We start from the raw sequence: 19,790 nt of genomic DNA, 5'->3' as shown, positions 1-19,790 counted from the left end.
GGGTCGGGTATGCATTCTTTTCCAATTCCGCTGTGCAAACTTGCTCACCGATAAACATGTCTGATTTAATCCAACAGCACCTAGATATGTAACCTTTTGAACCCTAACCTTGATGTTAACCTTACTCCCTACTGGGAATCGACTTAGAATTTGTTTTAAATCCATTCCTGGTAGGGGGCTGATATCTGCTGGTAGGGGGCCAAGAATTCCCCATTATAATTGATCCACAATGGCCTTTTCAAGAGAGTGTAGATGACCCGACCATTGCTCGCCTACCTGACCTGACCCGACCATTGTAATTGACCTGACCTGACCATTGCTATTACTATTTTGGGTGGAATGTAGTGGAGTTATAGTGGAGCATAGTGGATATCCCTCCAGGAGTTTAGCTGTTAGGGTTAGTTAGGTGAGGTATTGGGGTTAGGGTTAGTCAGGGGATATAATGACGAATTGGGTAAGACCAGTGGTCAGGTCAGGTCAACTACAATGGTCGGGTCAGGTCAATTACAATGGTCGGGTCAGGTCAGGTAGGCATTCTCGCCTTTCAATGGGGGGGCCAGATGTTTACAATACACCAGACTCGTTCTCGCGTCACCGCTGGTTTTTGCTCGAGACCCACGTGCCACCCAGTTTCGCTCCTTTTTCTACCGGAATAGCAAGTTGACCGTTTGGATTAGGCGACTAGATACCATCAATCGCACGTACGCGCCTATATCAGCAATACATAGCTCACTCTGAGCTGATCCCCGGAGCGCAATGTCGACTTCAGCTCAAAGAGCCACGGATGCTGCCGCCAAAGCTAGAGCTTTGGGCAACGAGTTGTACCGAGCAGGCAATCTCCCACAAGGTAAATACATCTCTATACGCGTCATTGCGCCGCCGTCTGACGTCTTTTCAAGCCGAAAAAGCATACAAAACAGCTGCATCCCTGGCTCCCGACGACCCGTCACCCGTCTCCAATCTGTCGGCTGTGAGATATGAGATGGGTGACTACAGAGGTGCCATTGCTCACATAAGAGAGGCGATATCACTGAACGACCCTGAGACCGATAACAGCGCCAAGAATGACAAGTTATACAGCCGCCTGGTCAAATGCTTCTTATACGTCCTTGACCTTGACTCTGCTGAGGACACCGTGTCCCGCATTAGCAACAGTCAGCTCCGAGCCGAACTAGACGAAACTGTCGGATCAATTAAGGCTTTATGGGTCGAGGCTCCAGACGAATCCATTCTCAGGAGACAAGTCCTCGACCAGATACCACGGTATAAGCCGTCCATGTATGTTGTCCCCCTTCCCAACGTCATTCGCCTGCTGACTCGAGGTCAAGGCAGGACATGCCCGAGTATTACTGCGTAGGCCATGACCACATAGAGGAATTGACTGAGCCACTTGGAATGACAGGCACGAGGAGACGAGACATCTCAATCCTCTTCGCCGGCTGCGGAGACGGACGTAACCTCTTTTCCGCCATCCTCTCCATAGCTTACAAGAACGCAGAATCGCGCCGCCCTTCCTTGAGGAAGCTTCATTTCACTGTACTAGATCTGAAGCCGGCGGCACTGGCCAGGTTGCTCATCTTTTTCAATATGATGGAGCAAGTTGACACGACAATTTCAGGACTAGTGCCTGGTGCCATGGACGGTTATCTGACCATGGCCTACGTCTTCAGCTGTTAAATTATCCCACCGTTCGTCGAGGCCAAGCTCCAGAGCAACATCAAAGAGCTCATCGAAAGGCTCGAGGGTAAAGCTACCCCTCTTCGGTTTGCCTCGGTCCGAGAGCACGATCGGGAGCCTCTTCTTCGAGTCCTTCGTTAGTGGCAGCAACCGTGCGACGGCTTTTCCAATGTCGCCGACATGCGTAGACGTATAGAGCAAAAACAACGGCAGATCGATATGCAGACAGCTTCCCTCATGGGCCACGCCCTAAAGCCTGGTCCCAGAGAAGAGAGAGAGGAGTTTGAGAGATTTCAAACATTATTGCCACCTATGGCGGTTGTGAAGCGCCGCGAGCCCGAGCTAGTCGAGCTACTGGCAAAGTACCGATCGTCAGGCAAGGGCAAGAAACTATCTCAATACATCGATTCAAACTGGAGATTCAATAATACACTCATCGACTACGACTATGCGACTAGAAGACGAGAGCAGGGGAATGACGTACCCCAGCCGTTTGAGTGTCACCCTCTGAAAGTAATGGAGTCGATGCGTGTTCTGGACTCCGCGGGAAAGGCTAAAACCAGCTGCATCGAGAAACTTGCAGACATATTCCGCGCCTTCACCGTCTGTGCAGAGATGCTTGACCCTGGCAAACGGTTGGTCGTGGAAGTGATTGTAGGGGAGATGGCCGACATCATGGACCGCATGCGCTACAATTTGCTGGACCACCGCTTGTCACCCCCGAAGAATAGTTATGCGCCCGATCCGACTCTGTTTCCTCGGACCTTTGACTACATACACATGAGCAATATCCCGTAAGATTTGTACCTCCTTGCCGCTACTCGAGCACATGCAAAGTCTGACAGATGAACCCAGAGACTACATCGGCGGCCATCTAACATCCTTCTTAACGGGCCGGCCGCTTCTCAAGGAAGACCAGCCATCTAGCTTGCGGTTTTCCAACCTTCTCAACCCTCCCGAGTTTGAAGATCATAAGGCCTTTAGTCTGAGTATCTACTCATGTACGATAATGAGCGCATCCGCCAGCACTTTATGCTCACGAAGCGTCCAGGCAAGGTCAGGAAGGAGGACTTGCCACCCATGATTAGCATGCTCCATAATCCGTTTGCATTCGAGAAATATATGATATGGGACAGAGTACCAAGGAGCGCCATGCCTTTCCAGAAACTCCTGTCCAAGATGGAGTTTGAGAAATGGGTATACGGCCATTTATTGAAGATTTGCCTACCGCATCCGCGGCCAGTCTTCAGTAACCGGCCCGTGTACGCGCCGCTCAACCTCACCGCTCTCATCCATCTCGTCATCGGCATGTTCGAGGTCGGATACCCGGCGCATTGGCTAGTCAGGATCCTGTCGTGTATCTGCACCGGCGTCATTACGACCTCGGCCCGGCCGCCCGAGAAGCGAGTCTACAGTCCCGCGCAAGTCGACGCAACTCCTCCAGCCAAGGAAATTTCTGTACAGCCCTGGGTTGCCGAGTTCACCACTTTGCTCAGCATATGGCGTCGCCTGCTGCCGTTTGGGATTGACTCTTCACTCAGCGGAAGTCTAGTTCCGCTCGAAACGATACATCAGTATAGTATCACTTTTCCTCCGTTCCCCGCCATTAATGACGCTAGGCCTCACTTTAATCTCGTCTTTTGGAACACCGAGGTGGGAAACATGGCAGAACGTTTGTATTCTATATACAGCCTCTTGGACGGCAGCGGGGGAGGAGACAACTCCAAGTCCGCTAGAAATATCCGAGAGAAAGGGATCGTATGCGTGACCACGTTTCGTTTCATCACGGCCTCTAGAACGGCTGAATTTTGGATGCGGGCCGATGAAATGGAGCGAATGAGGGCCGGGAAATGGCGTGCTTTCATCTGGCGGACAGACGAATGGGAGGCCTCGACAGACGGCGTAGATGTCTCCAGTGGGGTGACGACGGGCAAGAAGTGGACAACAGAGGCTCTTTTGGAAACCAAGCCCGAGGGTACATGAGTTTGGAGTCTTGGTCCGAGATTAATATGTCGCGGCTGGCGAGCAAGTCTGGACACCTTGAACTGTCATTGTCAGTCGGTCGGCACGACGAGGAACACCAACACGCGTATCCCGGCGCGGAATGTGTCACGTTGGCCTACTAGTACGTGAAACTACGAGCAAGAAACAATGGACGTTGGGACGGCCAAGGCATTTCGCTACCTTAGGCATCCGATATGAAAATTTCTTTTCTTTAAAACCAGTTAGACCATATCATCAATTTACAACTTTGTTTATAAGTATTATTCTTCTTGGGCCGGCCTGTGATACAGCCCAGTGGCGCGTGACCCTGTCTCACCTGCAGTCCTGTCCAATTTGACCAGCGTACAGCACTGGTCGAAAAGAGACTCGACCGGGTTTGTCACGGACGTTGGATACTTCCGAGCTAATACAAAGGCCGGTGTGAAAATGTAAAAACGTATCGTTTCTCTTCAAGTACTTACGTAGCGTCGGCCAACGACACATGTCCAAAAACCTCTTGCGTCGTCATCACTTGCCTTTGTCATCACACCGCGCGCCGTTTAACACGAACAGTTCATCCGCACCATTATCTTCCCGGCTTTCCTAATCTTGTGGCGCGAGATTCGTAACCGACAATGAGGACACCAGTAACCAGTCATTGTCTGGCAGCAACAGACATTCCGTTTCCTTCTCCTCGCTTAAGCTTGATGGAGCTAATCGCAACCTTCCACCCTCGGGCGATCCATCTTCCATCGGACAATTTACCCAACCCTTCTCAAAGGTCCTTTGCGGCAACTTGTGTACCACGTAATACGTCCTGTTGTGCTACCTCCAGCGGGAGAGCCTCGGTACAGAGCGGTCAAGTATATTTCCTCTTAATCCTGCACACATTCATGGAGCGGTCTCTGTGGAGGCAAATCGCCGCCATATGAGCGAACGAGATCAGCCTACCGCATTCCAACTGCACTACACCATGTTGTCAACGTCCATCTTTCCACAAGTGACCATTTGGAGAGCTGTTGAAGACAACAGGAAGCTGAGCAAATACCCATGCCTGTCGGGGGTGTTTTGGCCAACATCCGCTGATGTGGTGTTACCACAAGCAATTTGACTTGGTATGGGCGAGCCACCCGACTCCCACTCCGCGACAATACCGGAAGTTGAAGCCCAACAAACCACGACATGACTCTAACGCATGGCAGGTAAAAGCTTGAGGGCAGTCAACGCCGAGAAATTCCCTGGGCGTTTCTAAATATGGCACAAAAACCAGTCACCCGTCCTCGAGGCAAGACAAGTCCAGCCAGTAGGTGCTTCTGCCGTCTACACCGAGGTTACTGCCGTCCCGAGGTGCTTTACATATGTGCTTCCGTGATCAGCGTCTGCATTCATACCCGTCGGTCTGGGGTGGCGGTAGGTAGGCCAAGTATGATGGACATGAGACATTGAGGACGACATATATGTCGTGTGCCGCTGTTTACCCCTCAATCAAAATGTGTTGTACCGCGATCATGTTCCGGTCGGGACTGTTATGATTCTTCTGAGAGCAAAGTTATAGAAATACGCAACATCTACTCCGGGGGGACATGTCTTGCCACGGCGCTGCGCGAGTCGCATACAGCCTCCTACTCACAGCTCAGCAGGTTACGGGACTCCTGTGCCGAGCTCCCCTAGTCAGAATCATGAAACTAGAGGTTTGTAGCATGTCATTGAAAAGACATTTCTGCTCCTGAAGCTTCGGAACGGCTTTGGGCAGTTCACCACGCGGGCTCCTCCTGCTAACAGAAGGGCCAGAATCTCAACTTCACGCTTCCCGAGGGGACAACCAACCATGGCGATCCTCATCTGCTCTGTTTCCCCGCGACGTGGAACAGCATTGCTGTTTTCATGATAGGCAACTATCTTGCTCACGCAGCAACCGTCAAGACGCCGCCGGCAAGCTCGCCCTTTGCAACCGCATGGATCATGCTGGGGGCGCTCCTCGTGCCCTCAACGGGCCTCGTCTTCGGCATGTCGGCCTTCTACCAAGCCAGAAAGGGCCACGGAGAGTCCGGGCTGCGAAAGGCCACTCTGGAACGCGCGCTCTGCATGTACGTGAGGGCCGATGACTGGTACAGCAAGCCGTGCTCCAGCAGCCGGCTCTTGCAGGTCAACGCGACGGTCGACACCTCGCCTTTTTCCGGGAAGCGACTGAACAATCCATCGTGGCGTCTGTTTGACGGAGTCTCCAAGCGGGGAGGCCCGCTCGTTTGGTCAGTGCCGGCACTTTGTCGCTTGTAATTTAGTATTTCGTTTGACCTGACAGCCCGCCATGTGTTCTGCCTGATGAAGGCAGTTGACAACAACAACGACGACGACGACGACGACGACGAGCAACAGTCGGAAGAAATGCAGCCGGTACCTGAAGATGTATCGTTGTCGGACAGGTATGCCTCGGGAACCCTCCAGTTGCCAAATAGGTTTGTCGTTGCTCATAAGCTTCATCTGCAAGTACGGCTGTTGGGCAAGGCGGGAGCCAGCAGCCGACCGAAACGGCCGTCATTTTCACCACGCGGGCGTCTAATCTAGTCAACCCAGACTCTGAAATATACGTCGAACCCCCGCCTGTTGCAGGATACGTGCTGGCCTACATGCCGGTCGACTCGATTGTAGATCCTGTTGCAGAACCCTGCCCCGGGCTGAGGACTCTGGGCTTGCTGACCAAAAGACGAAACGCAACCAAAAGCTTGGTTGCGCTCCTGCAGCTCTGCTTCTCTGTTTTCGTCCTTGCTCGGGCCCGAGGGGACCAGGTCGCCTTGTATGGCGTGGCGGCTTTTTCTCTCAGTGTCGCCCCCTACGCCGTCATGGCTGCCGTCAACCTGCTTGCCAACGCGTTTGTCCCGCAGTACGACTGCTTGTTCCTTGTCGAGAACGACGTCATGCAAGAAATGAGGTCACAGCACGGCTTTCAGTTTGACGGCGTGGCTGGCAAACTTCGACAGACGGAAAAGGGCGAGGCTGTAACATTGCATCCGCCGGGCGAGGCGGACGAAGGCCTGAAGTCAAGTGGGTTTCTGGGATTCCCGGATTCCAGCAAGACGCGCGGCTGCGGGTGCTTACTCCGGACGAAGCCATATCGAACGGCGTCCTACCAGATGTATGCATCACAATCAGTGCAACCCAAGAGACTGAGCGCCTGGGTCGCCGGAGGGACAAGTACCTCCAAGTTACAAGGTACCCTGCAGTCCGGCAATGCTTACGTGGCTTTCCTTTGCTGTGACTCGACATCTAACAAAGAATAGTATCACGCTCGTCGGTCTTTCGCCTTTTGCAATCATCTCCATCATATCCAAGATGGAGCTTGGGCGAAACACAACAGCCACGCGGGCGACGGTGCAGTTGATATGGACTGGCTACCAACAAGTGCTGGGAGTGCTCATAGCAACCAAGCTATTCCTAGCCCAGGGCAGGGTCGCAGTTCCCGCGCCGATGCTTCGACAGTTTTGGTCCAACAGCAATCGGCTGCTGACTCCGGAGTTGTTTCGTCGGCTCGGCTTTCACAGCAGGATACATGGGAGCCTGCAGCACCGGATGATTCGTTTGATGTACAGACTTTGGATTCATGCCAACACCCTGCCGCTGATGTTGTTGACGCTTTTGCGATATCCCTTTGCCGTCGGGGATCCTTTCCAAACCACAGTCTTCTTCGCATGCTTCGTTCCTGCTATCTGGGACTTGTCATTGTTGGCAGGATGTTGAAGGAGTATGGCAACTGTGTCCGCGCGTCCTAACAAGCAGTTTGTGGACTCGTAGTTCACAAGCCGTCAAGTACACGGCACGGGGACAAGACAATGTCGTGGTTGAGTGGTAGTAGTGCATCATGGGTGCTTAGGATCGTTTCTGCCGGTGCAGTCGACTTCCGAGACGGGGTTATAATTCAAGACGGTAAGGATCGGGTCGCCATGATGACCGACGCGGGATAGGAAGAATAGTTGAATTTTCAATAGGTGTCATCAACGAAATGAAAGCGAACCTGGGTACTGGGTGGCCAGTGATTACTTTCTTCTGTTGACAGATATTGACGAATCTTTGCCACCCCATGCCAAAACTCTGATGCAGCCAAGCGCTGCCAATCTCTGGTTAATCTGCACATAGTCTCGACAGGCCATAACCATGTCCCCCATACTTGCTCAGACTTGGCAGCACTGATGCACAAATATGTCTGACGAGCTAGTAAGACATGTTTCTCGGAGCTGGGAACGTCTCGCTGTCTGCATCTCGAAATCGACACAACAACCATCCTACCCTACACCTCGCCCTTCACGCCTCGCGCATCTACCTTCTCGCAATTTCAAGTACTCTTTTCACAACTTCACTACTAGATGACGAACCACCTGTTTTACTGACATGTAATACCCGGTCGCATTTCTAGCCAAGGAACCGCAAACCTCCGTCATCACCACAAGATCGACGACGCACAACAATACAATATGACCTTGCAACCTCGTAAACTAGCGGGATGCTACCTTGGTCTTTCCAGCTTTGAAAGAGACGTGCTGCCACGAGTCGCGACAGCCGAGTTGAAACGCCGCTGTCTATATCCGCGCCAATAGAGTCAATGTGGAGACACTCGCCGCGGGGACAACTGTGTGTCAGGCCTGGTCACGCATGTGTTTTCGTGTAATACAAGAAGAGGGGGAGCAGCAAACCGCGAACTGGGCACAATGGACGCATCAGAGCGCTGGGTTATTTTCTAGTCAAGCGAGCGGTCTTTGCATCCAAAAAGAGGGGTTCAACTCTGCTCCCCTACTTCGGTCGTCCCCATCACCATCCAGGCACCGCATTCTAAACCATGGCCAACCAAACCTCGTGAGTCAGCCCAGCCAACCTCGAACCCTCCAACAACATCAACTGACCTTGAGCCGTCAACCCGCAGCCGCACGTACACGCTCAACACGGGAGCCAAGATCCCCGCCATCGGCCTGGGAACATGGCAATCCAAGCCCAGCCAAGTCCAAGCGGCCGTGGAGGCCGCCCTCGGCGTCGGCTACCGACACATCGACACGGCGGCAGCATACGGCAACGAGAAGCAAGTGGGCGCGGGCATCAAGGCGTCGGGCGTGCCGCGCTCCTCCATCTGGCTCACGACCAAGCTCGACAACCCTGACCAGACGCGCGCCGCCGCCGCGCTGGACGAGAGCCTCGCGAACCTGGGCACCGACTACGTCGACCTGTACCTCGTGCACTGGCCGGCGGCGACGGACCCGGACGACAACACCAAGCTCGTGCCGGGCTGGGACTTTGTCGACACGTGGCGCGAGATGCAGAAGCTCGCGGCCACGGGCAAGGCGCGCAACATTGGCGTGTCCAACTTTGGCATCGCCAACCTGGAGAAGCTGCTGGCCGACGAGAGCTGCAAGGTACGTACGGCGACGGCCACTGCGATACCACCAGCGTCCCCCTCCCTTTCCAACCACCGACTCCAAAAAAGAGAGAAGAGAAGAAAACACCACGTCTAACCGCCCCCAGATCGTCCCCGCCGTCAACCAGATCGAGCTGCATCCCTGCAACCCCTCGCCCAAGCTCGTGGCCTACAACGCGGCCAAGGGCATCCACAGCACGGGCTACTCGTGCCTGGGCTCGACCGACTCGCCGCTGCACACGAACCGGACGCTGCTCGAGCTCGCCCGCGCCAAGGGCCGGACGCCGCAGCAGGTGCTCCTCATGTGGGGGCTGCAAAAGGGCTGGAGCGTCATCCCCAAGAGCGTCACGCCCGCGCGCATCGAGGCCAACTTTGCCCTGGACGGGTGGTGCCTGACCGACGACGAGGTCCGGAGCCTCGACGCCGTCGAGGAGCGCTTCAAGGTCTGCGGGGACGCCTGGCTGCCCGTCAGGGTGTTTTTCGGCGACGACGAGTGACGCCAGAGCGCTGATGCCAACGAATTGTTGACCTGGGATAGGGAAAGCGGAGAGGGCCGGACTTGCTGAATTTGAGCCTTTAAGCTGCTGAATTTGGTCGTTTTCTAGCCCTCTTTTATATATTCCCCTGCCGGGGGCCGCCTGCGGCGAGCTCTGGCCTGCGGCCGGCTTTGGCGTCAATAACACTACGAGGTCTACGGTGCATTTCTCGTGAGCTCGAGCTCCTTTTTCATGAAGTAGTGGCTGATGGTCTTTTGTATTCACGACATCATAAGCTGGAAGCTGTAGCTTAACGTGTGACTGGCTTGCCTGCGTTTTCATCAGACGGAAAGCGCAGGCGAAGCTCTCTCCCCGATAAAGGGGAAATACAATCGTGGTCGTCTCAGTGTATACTGATACGTGTGGTAGAGATGGGTATAAATAGCCATGATTAAAGTCTACTTGGACGAATTAACCAAAACTATGCTCCTATTGTAAACAGTAATATCATTCGTAGTTGCCTACCTACCGCTATTGAATGTGGAATTAAAAAACATGTCTAAACGGAACCAACCAAACCTATACTTCCAAATCAAAATCACCTGTAGTTCCTACCAACTAGTAAAAACTAGAATTAAAGTCATGCCTAGACGAATCAGCCAAAACTTGCTTCTGGATTGCAAACGCAGCAATGTCAGTAGTTTGTTCCCTACCAACTGTTGAATATAAAATTAAAAGTTGCCCACGCAATCAACCGCACCTATACTCCTATTTGAAACACAACAATAGCATTGTTAGCGTTCCCACAAACTATCAAGTAATATTACGGCACGCCTGAATGAATCAAACAAAACTACGCTCCTCTTTTAAGCAACTATATCGTTCGTAGCGTTCCCACCAAATATAAAAGCCAAGTTGATCAAGTTGATCAAGCTCAGACCGGCCACGGGTCGAAGCAGCCAACTTATATACAACATCAAAGCCCACAGCCAGGGCAGTAATCTGAACCACCAAATCTATTTCTATCCAAAACCGCCTAATCTATCATGCACCCCCATCAATATACAATGCATCTACTTGGCAACCTACAAAACCAAAACACGCTCGCCCTCCAAAAAGACGGGGTATCCAACTCCAAGCGCCCACACAAAGCTACAGCTTGGCCTTGTCTTGACCACCCCCATCCTCGTCAGCCAGCACCCTCGCAACCTGGGCACGGATATCCGCCGCCAAAGAGGCAGCCTCGTCGTCGTCCAGCTCGGCGCGCCGCCCCCTCCCAAACATGGTGAAGCTCTCGCTCATCTTGCCGCTGGCGCGAATCTCCGGGCGCGGGATGACGTGGTAGTGCACATGGGGCACGACCTGGGCGGCGGCGGCGCCGTTGTTCTGCACCACGTTCCAGTCGTGCACGCCGGTCGCGGCGGCGAGCGCGGCCGAGAGCACGCGCACGTGGTGGCCCAGCTCGCGCGACTCCCGGCCCGTCGTGTCGGTCAGCTTGGGCCGGTGGGCGCGCGGGCAGAGGAGCAGGTGGCCCTTGGACAGGGGCATGATGTCGAGGAAGGCGACGACGAGGGGCGTCGAGAGCACCATGAAGGACGGCGGGCTGGTGAGGTCGGCCGGTATCGAGGACGGCGGGTGGAGGGGGTCGTAGGGCTCGTGGGCGGCGGCGATGGCGCAAAAGGGGCAGCCTGATGTCGGGGGCGATGGGTCGGACATGATTCGGAGGGGCGGTGGTGATGAGGAGGAGGCGGAAGTGGTGATGGAGCTTGGAGCTCCGTTGCGCGGCCCAACAAGTCGGCGTTGACGGGCACCGATGTTGGTGGGTGAAGCAGTGATGTTCTGGCCTGGCTGCGCTGGCAATCAATGGTCCGACTGGATATGGCCGCGCGCTGGCGAGAGCGTGCCTGGAGTTTGCGGATGGGGAGCTTGGAGTTTGGAGAATGTGCATTTTTGAGCCGAGGTTGATGTCTGGCGTCGGGCTCCTGACGGCGCGCCTCGCGGGTTGGCTGGCGCCGGCGCCGGCTCCGCGTACAGATGGCCACGGCCGCGACATGGTCAAAAACACCATTGGCTTCTTGCCCAGACGTCTAACCTACGTGCTTAAGATAATCTCCATGATGATACAATAACCACACCCAGTCTCCGTCCCGACATCCCCCACACATCATGGCCTCCGATTTCGCTTCAATACACCAGCTCGCTCGTCTTCCATTCCTCCATACCCAACAAACCGCATCCAGTCCGTCATTAGAGATATTTTGACAGCCTGTAAGCGTTAGCAGTGATCCCCATCATCCTCCACATCGAAAAACACTCACTCTATCAAATTCCCATCCGGATCCCTAACATACACGCTCCTCATCGCTCCCATTGCTCCCGTCCTGCCCACTACCTTGCCCGCCTCAAGCACCTCGACACCATCGCTCTCAAAACCCTCCACAACACTATCCAAATCAACGCCGTCGGCTACTAGAAAACACAGGTCCGCCGTCCCCGGCAGCGCCGTCTGCGCCTTGGGTTCAAACTCCCTGCCCCTCTGGTGCAGATTGATCTTGTGCCTGCCAAACTTCAACGCGGTCCGCTGAATAGACGGCGTCGCCTCCGAGGTGAATGTCTCGGGTGTCATGCCGAGGTATTTGGTGTAGAAGGTGATGGTGGCTTGCATGTCGCTGCAAGTAAGCACCAGGTGGTCTATGTCCTTGACGGGCGCAAGAGGCTTGCTCATCTTGTATGTATGTATGCTGCGATGGATGCTCAATCTGTGAGGATTGGGTGCGCCGGCAGAGAAAGTTGTGTTAAAGGCGCAGTTGACAATAGTCGGCGGTACAAGTATGAAATAAAGGCCGGCCAATCTAGCCGTCATGATGTGAATTCTTTCCCTTATAGGCTACGCTTCTCGGCCCAGGATTGGGTGACAAAAACTACGAGGTGATTACATTCTCAATTGGCACCACGAAGCAATATAATCCTTTAATAGCAGTCCGTTGCGCGCGGCAAGAGGGCGGTGGTTACCCTGCCACAACTCTTACAGATCAATGGCGAGACACGCCTTTGCAGGCGACATTCTTCAATTAAGCAGTACGTGGGTTGTCGCCGCGTCTGGCGAGTGTCCCCTACACCTTGACCAAATAACCGTGAGCTGGTGAATGGTGGCGTGGGCTGATCGACCCCGTTCTCAAATGGTGGTCTGGGTGGCTGGACGAACTGACAAGGTCGACTCCAGCCTCAATAGCTTTGCACGTACACGCGCGCCGCAACTTGTGAGACTTGGACGGATTCCCTCAGCCCTTCCGCGAAGCAGAGGTCGGAGTGAGGTGCGCCGCGATGCAGCGTGTCAGCCTAGAAGCAGCCTCAACGGCCGTTCTCGGTCGCGGGGCTCGTGAGAAGAACGAAAAGAACGAAACAATGGTCCCCAAATACTAGACGTTTGCTCAGAGGGAAATCCAACCATCCAGCCATTCAGCCTGCGGCGTAGAGGCAGCTACCCGTACGTGCCATAGCCGTAGCGCAAGGTCGGAGCAAGACAGGCCGGAAAGACGGAGAAACAAAGAGACAAAGGAAGAAAGACAGAGAGAGCGCAAGACTGCGAGAGCGACGTCGAACCCGAGCCGTTACAGACACACCGTGTTGCACAGACCTAGAATGGGACTCCGATCCCACGCCCCGCGGCGAAACAAACAAACAGCCGGGCAGACACCCGTCGTTGCTCCGACTCAAACCCTCAACAGGGGAGAGCTTGGGGGGTTGCGCCATAGTGACCATGGTGGCCAAATCCTCCATCTTGCTGACTCCGTCTCTGTCTCCAGATTATGCCCCAAAACGCCCCAAGCTCCGCAATTGGTGACGACGTGACGAGCAGAGAGAGAGAGAGGGAGGGAGAGAGGGAGAGAGGGAGAGAGGCGCCGCATCCAGGCATCCTCCACCCCGCCAACCAGCCATCCTACTCTTCCTTCTTGTTCTTTGCCCCCCAGCCTATTCGTCGACCCAAGTTGCTTGACCAGCTCTCAAGTGTTCTCTCCTTGCCATCTCCCCGTATGTACGCACAACTCTGTGGAATTGCATACCCTAATTGACAGCCTGGCTCTGACTGACATGATATACCATGCTTTTTTTTTTCTCCGCAACAATATTGGGCTTGCTTTCCGCTACACGTTACCCGTTACCCGTCGCCCTGGGCGAGCCGACCAAGTGTCCAGGCAATAGTATCTCGCTCTCGTCCTCAAGTTGGTTTGACGGTGAATTGGACACGAGGCTGTGGTGACCAGAGAACCGCACGTCAGACGCGCTGCGGTCAGTTATTCCCCCCTTACCTCAGTAACGCAGGTACGGTAACTACCAAGGACCGGCTGACGTTACCGGCACCTCAGCTTCTGCCCCTCAAAGACTGAGGCAAAAAACAAGAGCGAGCTGGTTTCGGTCTAGAACCAAAATGAGTACTCCGTATGTCATGTGCAGAGCCGGAGCGATCTCCAGGCGGGTGCTGTGTATACTTTTGGTGTCCATACTTTTTGTGCTGGTTGTCTTGGTACCCGTCGGGACTCCAGCCTGGCCCAGTTTGATCCCAGCGAGTGTGCTCCGTACGGACGGAGTGCTGCGTACCTATTATGTATTGCCTACTGGGTACCTACCTAGGTAAGGTAGTTGGACGGCCAAGAGTTCCTGTCCACGGCTCCAGGAGCAGAAGTGGGCGTGGCGTTAATGAAACGACGGCATTTAGCACCACGGAGCTCTTGATCGCACCCCCCTACCTTTCTCTGCCTTTGTGTGCTGCTCACTCGCTGACTAGGTCACTTCCATGCTTGCTCGTGTTGCTCCTCGTTGCTCCTCGTCCCCTCCCTCCTCTACCCTCTGGGCCTCGCTCTGTAGCCAAGTACTCCGTACCAGTGCAAGCCAAACGTACAAGTAGCCTTCTCCCTCCCAACTTTCCCTAGCCATCCTCCTCCTCTATTCTCCTCTCTCCTGTGTCGTGCTGTGTTTACCTAATCCCATCTGTTGCCATTCCAATTCCCTCGGCAGGCACCCACTTACATCCCCAATCGCCTCATCCACGTAGCCGGTCCTTATTCTTTTCCAACCCAATACCGAGTAATGTCTTCCCGAAAGAGAAAGCAGGACGAGGAAGAGGAGGAGCTCGTCTCTCTCCCCGAGGAGGATGATGGTGAGGAGGAAGAGGAGTAAGTCTGCTTCCAAATACGAGCTCATACCCGGAGCTTCAACCCAGATCCTCAGCCACCCAGCCTTGATCGCGCCATTGTCAATCAGATCCGCCCTGGGACAAGATTTCTGGCTCAATTGAGGAATCAATTGTGATGAACCAGAGCATCTCTAGCCTTTTCCGGTCCGGGACCAGGCAACAATATTTCGGCGCATTCCGCTCGGCGCATCTGGTACTTACACACGAACTCGGGCAACATGGACTAACCACCCACTAATAGGTATGTCTCCACCGCAGACGAGGAAGAAGACGACGACGCCGAAGAGGAGGAGGAGGAGGAGGATGACGAAGAAGCAGAAGTAGAGGATGAAGATGAGGCCGAGGCTGAGGCTGAAGCTGAAGCCGAAGCTGATGAAGGAGGTGACGGCACGGAAGATGCCAAGGCCGAAAAGAATGGCGTACATGGTAAGTCGCGTACCGTCACCAGAACACTGGCCGCGACATCAGCGCATCTCTAATTGCTTACTTTCTGTACAATAAAGACGACCAACCCCCTGTGAAGAAGCGCAAGACGGCGGAGGCGCCTACCGAGGAAGTCACCAATGGCGAGACTGCCAACGGCGACGACTCCAAGAAAGATGCTGATGGCGATGCTGCCGGCGCCGGCGCCGAAGACGAAGCACCTACCATGGAAGCCGTCAAGGCGACTGAACCTCCGGCAACCCATACAGAGGCAGAACCCGAGGCCGTTGCAGCAGGAGGCGATGAGTAGTGGCCCATTCCAATCGTCAAATCTCTCCCCCCTATCTCTCTCGCTCTTTCCCCCCCACTGGCCTATCTGCAATCGCTGGATAACTTCCGTGTTGCCCTCTTGTCACCCTGGCGGTGGTCATCGTATATGGCACGTCACCGTGCTTTTGTGACGACAGAAACGGGGACACGGACGGTCTGCAGCGGCATGAGTCGCAATTCCAACATGCTTGCGAGATGACTCAATCTTGAGAAAGGATGTTTGATGTATTTGTAGACTGGCTATTGTAATAGAGTCCCTAGGGTTAACGGACAGATGACTACCGCGCGTCGCCTGCTTTTGACTATTTCTGACGGGTGCTGGACTGTTTCGTCAACGAATCGGAGAATTCGTGCAGTGTGACCGAATCCTGTATCTCATTTGTGCATGCATTATGCGTGCACGCGCTCCATCATCCACCACAAATCACAATCATTGGCGTGCGGTGCCATCCTACCATATGCTAGGCCGAAATTGCCAAGTTGTCGAGTTAGCACAATCGGTGCCCGGATCACGAAATAGGCCACGCCAATGCCTCCTCTCCCGGAGGTCGGCCTCTTCTGGATTGCAACCGAACAATGAGCGTGATAACCTCTGCTCAAATCGCGCAATCTGCCAATTCCGAAGACTTTTCAATCAACACCATCTTGGTTTACAATAATGAGATCAAGTCAAAGGGGATATGCTGAAACTATTCGATGCTCCTCGAGTGGATACATTGGATAGACGCTGTAATTCTCATGTACAGCGTCTATCCAGCTTCTACACGTGAAGTTTCCATACCCAACCCAACGGCTGCACCCCTAGTTGTCGTGCAACAGACTGCGAGGCTAGATTGTCGCTGCTTGTGCTGTAGAATAAGATGTCCCTGTGCAACCGTTCTGCGGCAGCCCAGGTTGTTAGAACGGCTGGCGCAAGTCGCTTGCCCCGATGGTCCTCTCGAGTCCAAATCCCAGCCTCTGCCGCTCGAAGAACACGTCTTGCTGAGAAGCAAATGCAAACGGCTTCTAGGCCGACGTTGTCAACCCCATCGACTAATCAGTTTGTACGGATAATTGCCATGGCCCAGGGACCAATCCGGCCTTCGATCAGTGCTTTCCAATCATCCGACTCCCAATTAGACCGTCGATGCAACTTGTGTCGGGCCGTACGGACTTCGCTCTCTGACACAGATGAGATGATGAATAGGGATGAACCATCAATGGCTGATGGGACTGGCTGATGTACGTTGCTCGGAATGATAAACGTAGGATGTTTACTGTGACAAACCCAGCTTGACACCAAGATGTTCTCAAGCTCGTGGTGCACAACATGGTAGAAACCTCTCCGTGGAGACTTGATCGGTTAGGTCTTGCCGGTGGTCAGAAGAGATTGCCGGGCTGGTCGCAACGAAACAGGCGGATTCAGACCAGATTACTATAGTATGTAAATCTTTGCAGCGCAGAGCTGGAGGTGCTCTAGCGTAGTTGGGCTCGTTGTAATTCAAACCAAATGTAGTATCAATCTCAAGTTCCAATAGATGAGAATCTTGGGTTTTGATACGATGATCCTTTGTTTCTTCCATGATCTATCAGACGTTAGGCTTTGTGATGTGATCAGTGGGAAATTCGCCTAGCTAACGAAGTTAACACAATGAACGACAAGCTAACCTATACCATGTATGAGTCATACGTGCTTCGCGGGGAATGTAATCAATAGAATACTGGCAATCACAATTTCGATCTGTTGCTGGCACCTAAAACAAGCCAGAAAGGTAACATTGTCTCATCCATGGGTACGCCATTTGCAATTAGGCCGTAGGGTCATGAGCTGTAACCGTTTTAGTCGATATTTGCCAATGCGGCCTGAGTTAGGCTCTATGCAACAGGGCTGATGCCAAGCATATTCGTAGCATTTGAGTTGAAGCAAGGGAATTTGATGTTCCTCTTAGCTTGGCACCTCACTAGAAGCAATGAGCCCGGAATCACGACTAGAGTTTCAAGCTGGATAAATTTGCTTGCACAAGGCCGAGCGGCCCAAAGCAAGGGACTGCATTCATCAACACTTGCGTTATCCTTAACGAGCCAAGACAAGCGGGAACTGATAATCATACCTGTTTCTTGATCGCCTTACATATCTGAGTTCATCGTGAGTGAGACAGAAGTTGTGCCTTGCATGAAACTTATGCAAGTAGGAAGGCACAGCATGGAATGTAATGAGAAGAGTCGCATATTGTACTCTGCGTGAGTTGCTGAAGCAATAGGATCCATTCAATGTAAGAGTAGGATGGTGTTGTTCAATCGTCCTCCCTGTGGATGAGACGTCGTGCAAGAAAATGCGATTTTTGAGAATATTTGCCGAATCAGCCGGGAAATAACTATGTTCTCCAAACCCGAACGAAATCTTGCTTTGCAGCAGCCTACTCGCCCAATCCATCCACTTGCCAGGGTCTTGTTTCACCTGAAGAGGGCTACTATGTTTATTCACATGTTCTATTGAATTTGAATCGTGTAAGGGAAATCACCTAGATGTTTAGGTTTGCTGTGGTATTTTTTTTTTCGGGCGTTATCTGAGCTGTCAGAAAAGTCAAAATACCCGTGTTCCTTGTTGAGCTGAAGAATTGACAAAGCAAATTATTTGGCTGCGCTAGAAGACCTCTGGCTTGACGGGGAAGAGCAAATGGGTGTGGTGGCGCCTGGCGATGATTTCCCCCATGGGTGAAGGCAGCTCCGAGGGTGTAACGCGACCCCTGAGATTCAACTCACTCCTTGCATTGCCGTCAGATAACTTGTAGATCCATGTTATTGGTGTCTTGTGAGGAGGATTTGAATAATGATGGGTTTGAGAAGCCCAGCCCTTTCAGAGACCAAGCCATCGGACTGAAGCTCATGAGCTATATTGTGCGTATTTCAAGCCTGTAGTAACTGCCCATCTGCGTAGCTCAAGACTTAGCGGCAACCGACTCTGTCCCTTGCATGAGTGGATGAGCAGCAAGTAGAGCTCCTCGAGGGGCTATTCTCCACAGACATGCGGAGTAGGTTGTACTGTATGTACATGGACATCGTCTGTTAAGGGCATTCACTATACAGATGCAGAAGTGGCTGAGGCAATAGCTGGTCTTCTAATTCATGGGCCGACAAATTCAACAGTAGCGATGCCGCTCGCTTAAGATCTTTGAAAGACATGGCTGACGAAGTGGCGTCAACTGATGGCGATTGAGGAATTGGAAGGGTCTGAAACACGCAAAAAAACACGCTCTTTGCCAAGTCAGAGAACAGACGCCGGCCCTTGTTATGGCGGCGATCTGCCTAGGATGCCCGTACTTCGTCAGCCAGAGCTTTGACGGGTAACAAGCTTAGCGAAGCGTTGGAGGATGGCGAGCCAACCTCACCGAAGCTGGATGAATCGGCAACGAGACGAGAGCTGAATGACCGTCGAGTATTACTTGTTCAATGTGTGGACGGAGCTAATTCAGTAGTTCTAGCATGGTGCCAATTAGTATCTTTCGAAAGTGACGAAGCCAATTGCTGCTTGCCTGCTTTGAAACCAATTCTGTGTTCTTTCTTTTTTTGGTGTGTCTTTGAGTGTATACTTCGGGACGGGAAAAGCAACCCTTGGGTGATTGAAGGAGGAGGGCCCCTGGGCAGGATGATGTTGCCGGGGCCGTGGGTGTCTGACAGTGAAGCCGAATGGATGCAGTCCCTTGGACCGATGGCGACTTTGGCCATTATCATGGAGTGATGTGTTGAAGCGTCATCGAGCGTCATCGAACATCATTGCCTGTGTTTTGGACAAGATTTGCCATGGTGCCAAACATTGAAACAACTGGCCCCATTCTAGGTGAAATTAGACGACAGGGCCATGGTTGGCAACAGCTCACGGACGACAAAAGTCTTTTTGAAAGCTGCAAGGGTCGTCCTCAGGGCCGCAGTAGCGTCGACATGCATCTCGGAAGAGTCAAGCCTGCTCTTTGACAGAATGCATGGAAGTTGTTAGCCTCTGCAGCTCTGCTGGCCTGGCAGCTCGCCGTAGAGTTTAGCAAGACATCAAATGCGCCAACAGTGAATGGGTCAATTGACCAACTAACTGGTCGCGCCTTCCTCCCCCAAATTTTTGCTGGCACGGGATGATTGGATCCCTCGGCTTTCGCCCATCGTAGTGCTGCCAGTGTAAATTGCACGGGGCACGCTCTACCAAGCGCCACATGTGCAGGCCTTCCTTCCTCTCGGCCTGTCAGTCTTGGCCGTCCATGTCACTCACAACTTGGACAACGGCCCCCGGCTCGCCCACAGGTTCCTGGGCGCTTTACTTAGAACATGTCAAGTATTACCG

At 53.3% G+C, this 19,790-nt stretch overlaps 10 protein-coding genes across 10 annotated transcripts; 8 read left to right on the top strand and 2 right to left on the bottom strand.

Annotated features, from left to right (window-relative positions):
• Positions 1 to 756: 756 nt before the first annotated feature.
• J3458_004867 (uncharacterized protein) lies at positions 757 to 1,677 on the top strand (the record flags this gene model as incomplete). The annotated part of the gene is made up of 3 exons (XM_066118456.1): positions 757 to 847; positions 900 to 1,278; positions 1,329 to 1,677. The coding sequence occupies 3 exons, from the start codon at positions 757 to 759 to the stop codon at positions 1,675 to 1,677; spliced, it is 819 nt and encodes a 272-aa protein (XP_065975976.1).
• A 180-nt stretch (positions 1,678 to 1,857) lies between these two features.
• On the top strand, positions 1,858 to 2,475 carry J3458_004866 (uncharacterized protein; the record flags this gene model as incomplete). The annotated part of the gene is made up of 1 exon (XM_066118455.1): positions 1,858 to 2,475. The coding sequence occupies one exon, from the start codon at positions 1,858 to 1,860 to the stop codon at positions 2,473 to 2,475; it is 618 nt and encodes a 205-aa protein (XP_065975975.1).
• Positions 2,476 to 2,676: 201 nt separating this feature from the next.
• Positions 2,677 to 3,660, top strand: J3458_004865 (uncharacterized protein; the record flags this gene model as incomplete). Its single annotated transcript, XM_066118454.1, has 1 exon — positions 2,677 to 3,660. The coding sequence occupies one exon, from the start codon at positions 2,677 to 2,679 to the stop codon at positions 3,658 to 3,660; it is 984 nt and encodes a 327-aa protein (XP_065975974.1).
• Positions 3,661 to 5,339: 1,679 nt separating this feature from the next.
• On the top strand, positions 5,340 to 5,937 carry J3458_004864 (uncharacterized protein; the record flags this gene model as incomplete). Its single annotated transcript, XM_066118453.1, has 2 exons — positions 5,340 to 5,351; positions 5,452 to 5,937. 2 exons carry the CDS (start codon positions 5,340 to 5,342, stop codon positions 5,935 to 5,937), a joined length of 498 nt encoding a protein of 165 aa, XP_065975973.1.
• Positions 5,938 to 5,982: 45 nt separating this feature from the next.
• Positions 5,983 to 6,938, top strand: J3458_004863 (uncharacterized protein; the record flags this gene model as incomplete). Its single annotated transcript, XM_066118452.1, has 2 exons — positions 5,983 to 6,083; positions 6,149 to 6,938. The coding sequence occupies 2 exons, from the start codon at positions 5,983 to 5,985 to the stop codon at positions 6,936 to 6,938; spliced, it is 891 nt and encodes a 296-aa protein (XP_065975972.1).
• A 102-nt stretch (positions 6,939 to 7,040) lies between these two features.
• Positions 7,041 to 7,427, top strand: J3458_004862 (uncharacterized protein; the record flags this gene model as incomplete). Its single annotated transcript, XM_066118451.1, has 1 exon — positions 7,041 to 7,427. One exon carries the CDS (start codon positions 7,041 to 7,043, stop codon positions 7,425 to 7,427), a length of 387 nt encoding a protein of 128 aa, XP_065975971.1.
• Positions 7,428 to 8,337: 910 nt separating this feature from the next.
• J3458_004861 (uncharacterized protein) lies at positions 8,338 to 10,041 on the top strand. The gene is made up of 3 exons (XM_007810406.2): positions 8,338 to 8,505; positions 8,573 to 9,056; positions 9,166 to 10,041. The coding sequence occupies exons 1-3, from the start codon at positions 8,489 to 8,491 to the stop codon at positions 9,553 to 9,555; spliced, it is 891 nt and encodes a 296-aa protein (XP_007808597.2). The 5' UTR covers positions 8,338 to 8,488; the 3' UTR covers positions 9,556 to 10,041.
• Positions 10,042 to 10,686: 645 nt separating this feature from the next.
• On the bottom strand, positions 10,687 to 11,250 carry J3458_004860 (uncharacterized protein; the record flags this gene model as incomplete). Its single annotated transcript, XM_066118450.1, has 1 exon — positions 10,687 to 11,250. One exon carries the CDS (start codon positions 11,248 to 11,250, stop codon positions 10,687 to 10,689), a length of 564 nt encoding a protein of 187 aa, XP_065975970.1.
• Positions 11,251 to 11,781: 531 nt separating this feature from the next.
• On the bottom strand, positions 11,782 to 12,397 carry J3458_004859 (uncharacterized protein; the record flags this gene model as incomplete). The annotated part of the gene is made up of 2 exons (XM_066118449.1): positions 11,782 to 11,800; positions 11,853 to 12,397. 2 exons carry the CDS (start codon positions 12,395 to 12,397, stop codon positions 11,782 to 11,784), a joined length of 564 nt encoding a protein of 187 aa, XP_065975969.1.
• A 2,225-nt stretch (positions 12,398 to 14,622) lies between these two features.
• Positions 14,623 to 15,461, top strand: J3458_004858 (uncharacterized protein; the record flags this gene model as incomplete). Its single annotated transcript, XM_007810408.1, has 3 exons — positions 14,623 to 14,708; positions 14,970 to 15,154; positions 15,232 to 15,461. 3 exons carry the CDS (start codon positions 14,623 to 14,625, stop codon positions 15,459 to 15,461), a joined length of 501 nt encoding a protein of 166 aa, XP_007808599.1.
• Positions 15,462 to 19,790: the final 4,329 nt, after the last annotated feature.

The sequence above is a fragment of the Metarhizium acridum genome (genome assembly GCF_019434415.1).
Source record: "Metarhizium acridum strain ARSEF 324 chromosome Unknown scaffold_31, whole genome shotgun sequence".
Classification (NCBI taxonomy): Eukaryota; Fungi; Ascomycota; class Sordariomycetes; order Hypocreales; family Clavicipitaceae; genus Metarhizium; species Metarhizium acridum.
The sequence above is the reverse complement of the archived record's forward strand: the minus strand, read 5'-3'. Positions and strand labels throughout refer to the sequence as shown.

Coding starts and splice junctions, on each gene's coding strand:
- J3458_004861 (XM_007810406.2), top strand. Junction 9,057..9,165: donor TGGCCGACGAGAGCTGCAAG/GTACGTACGGCG, acceptor AACCGCCCCCAG/ATCGTCCCCGCCGTCAACCA.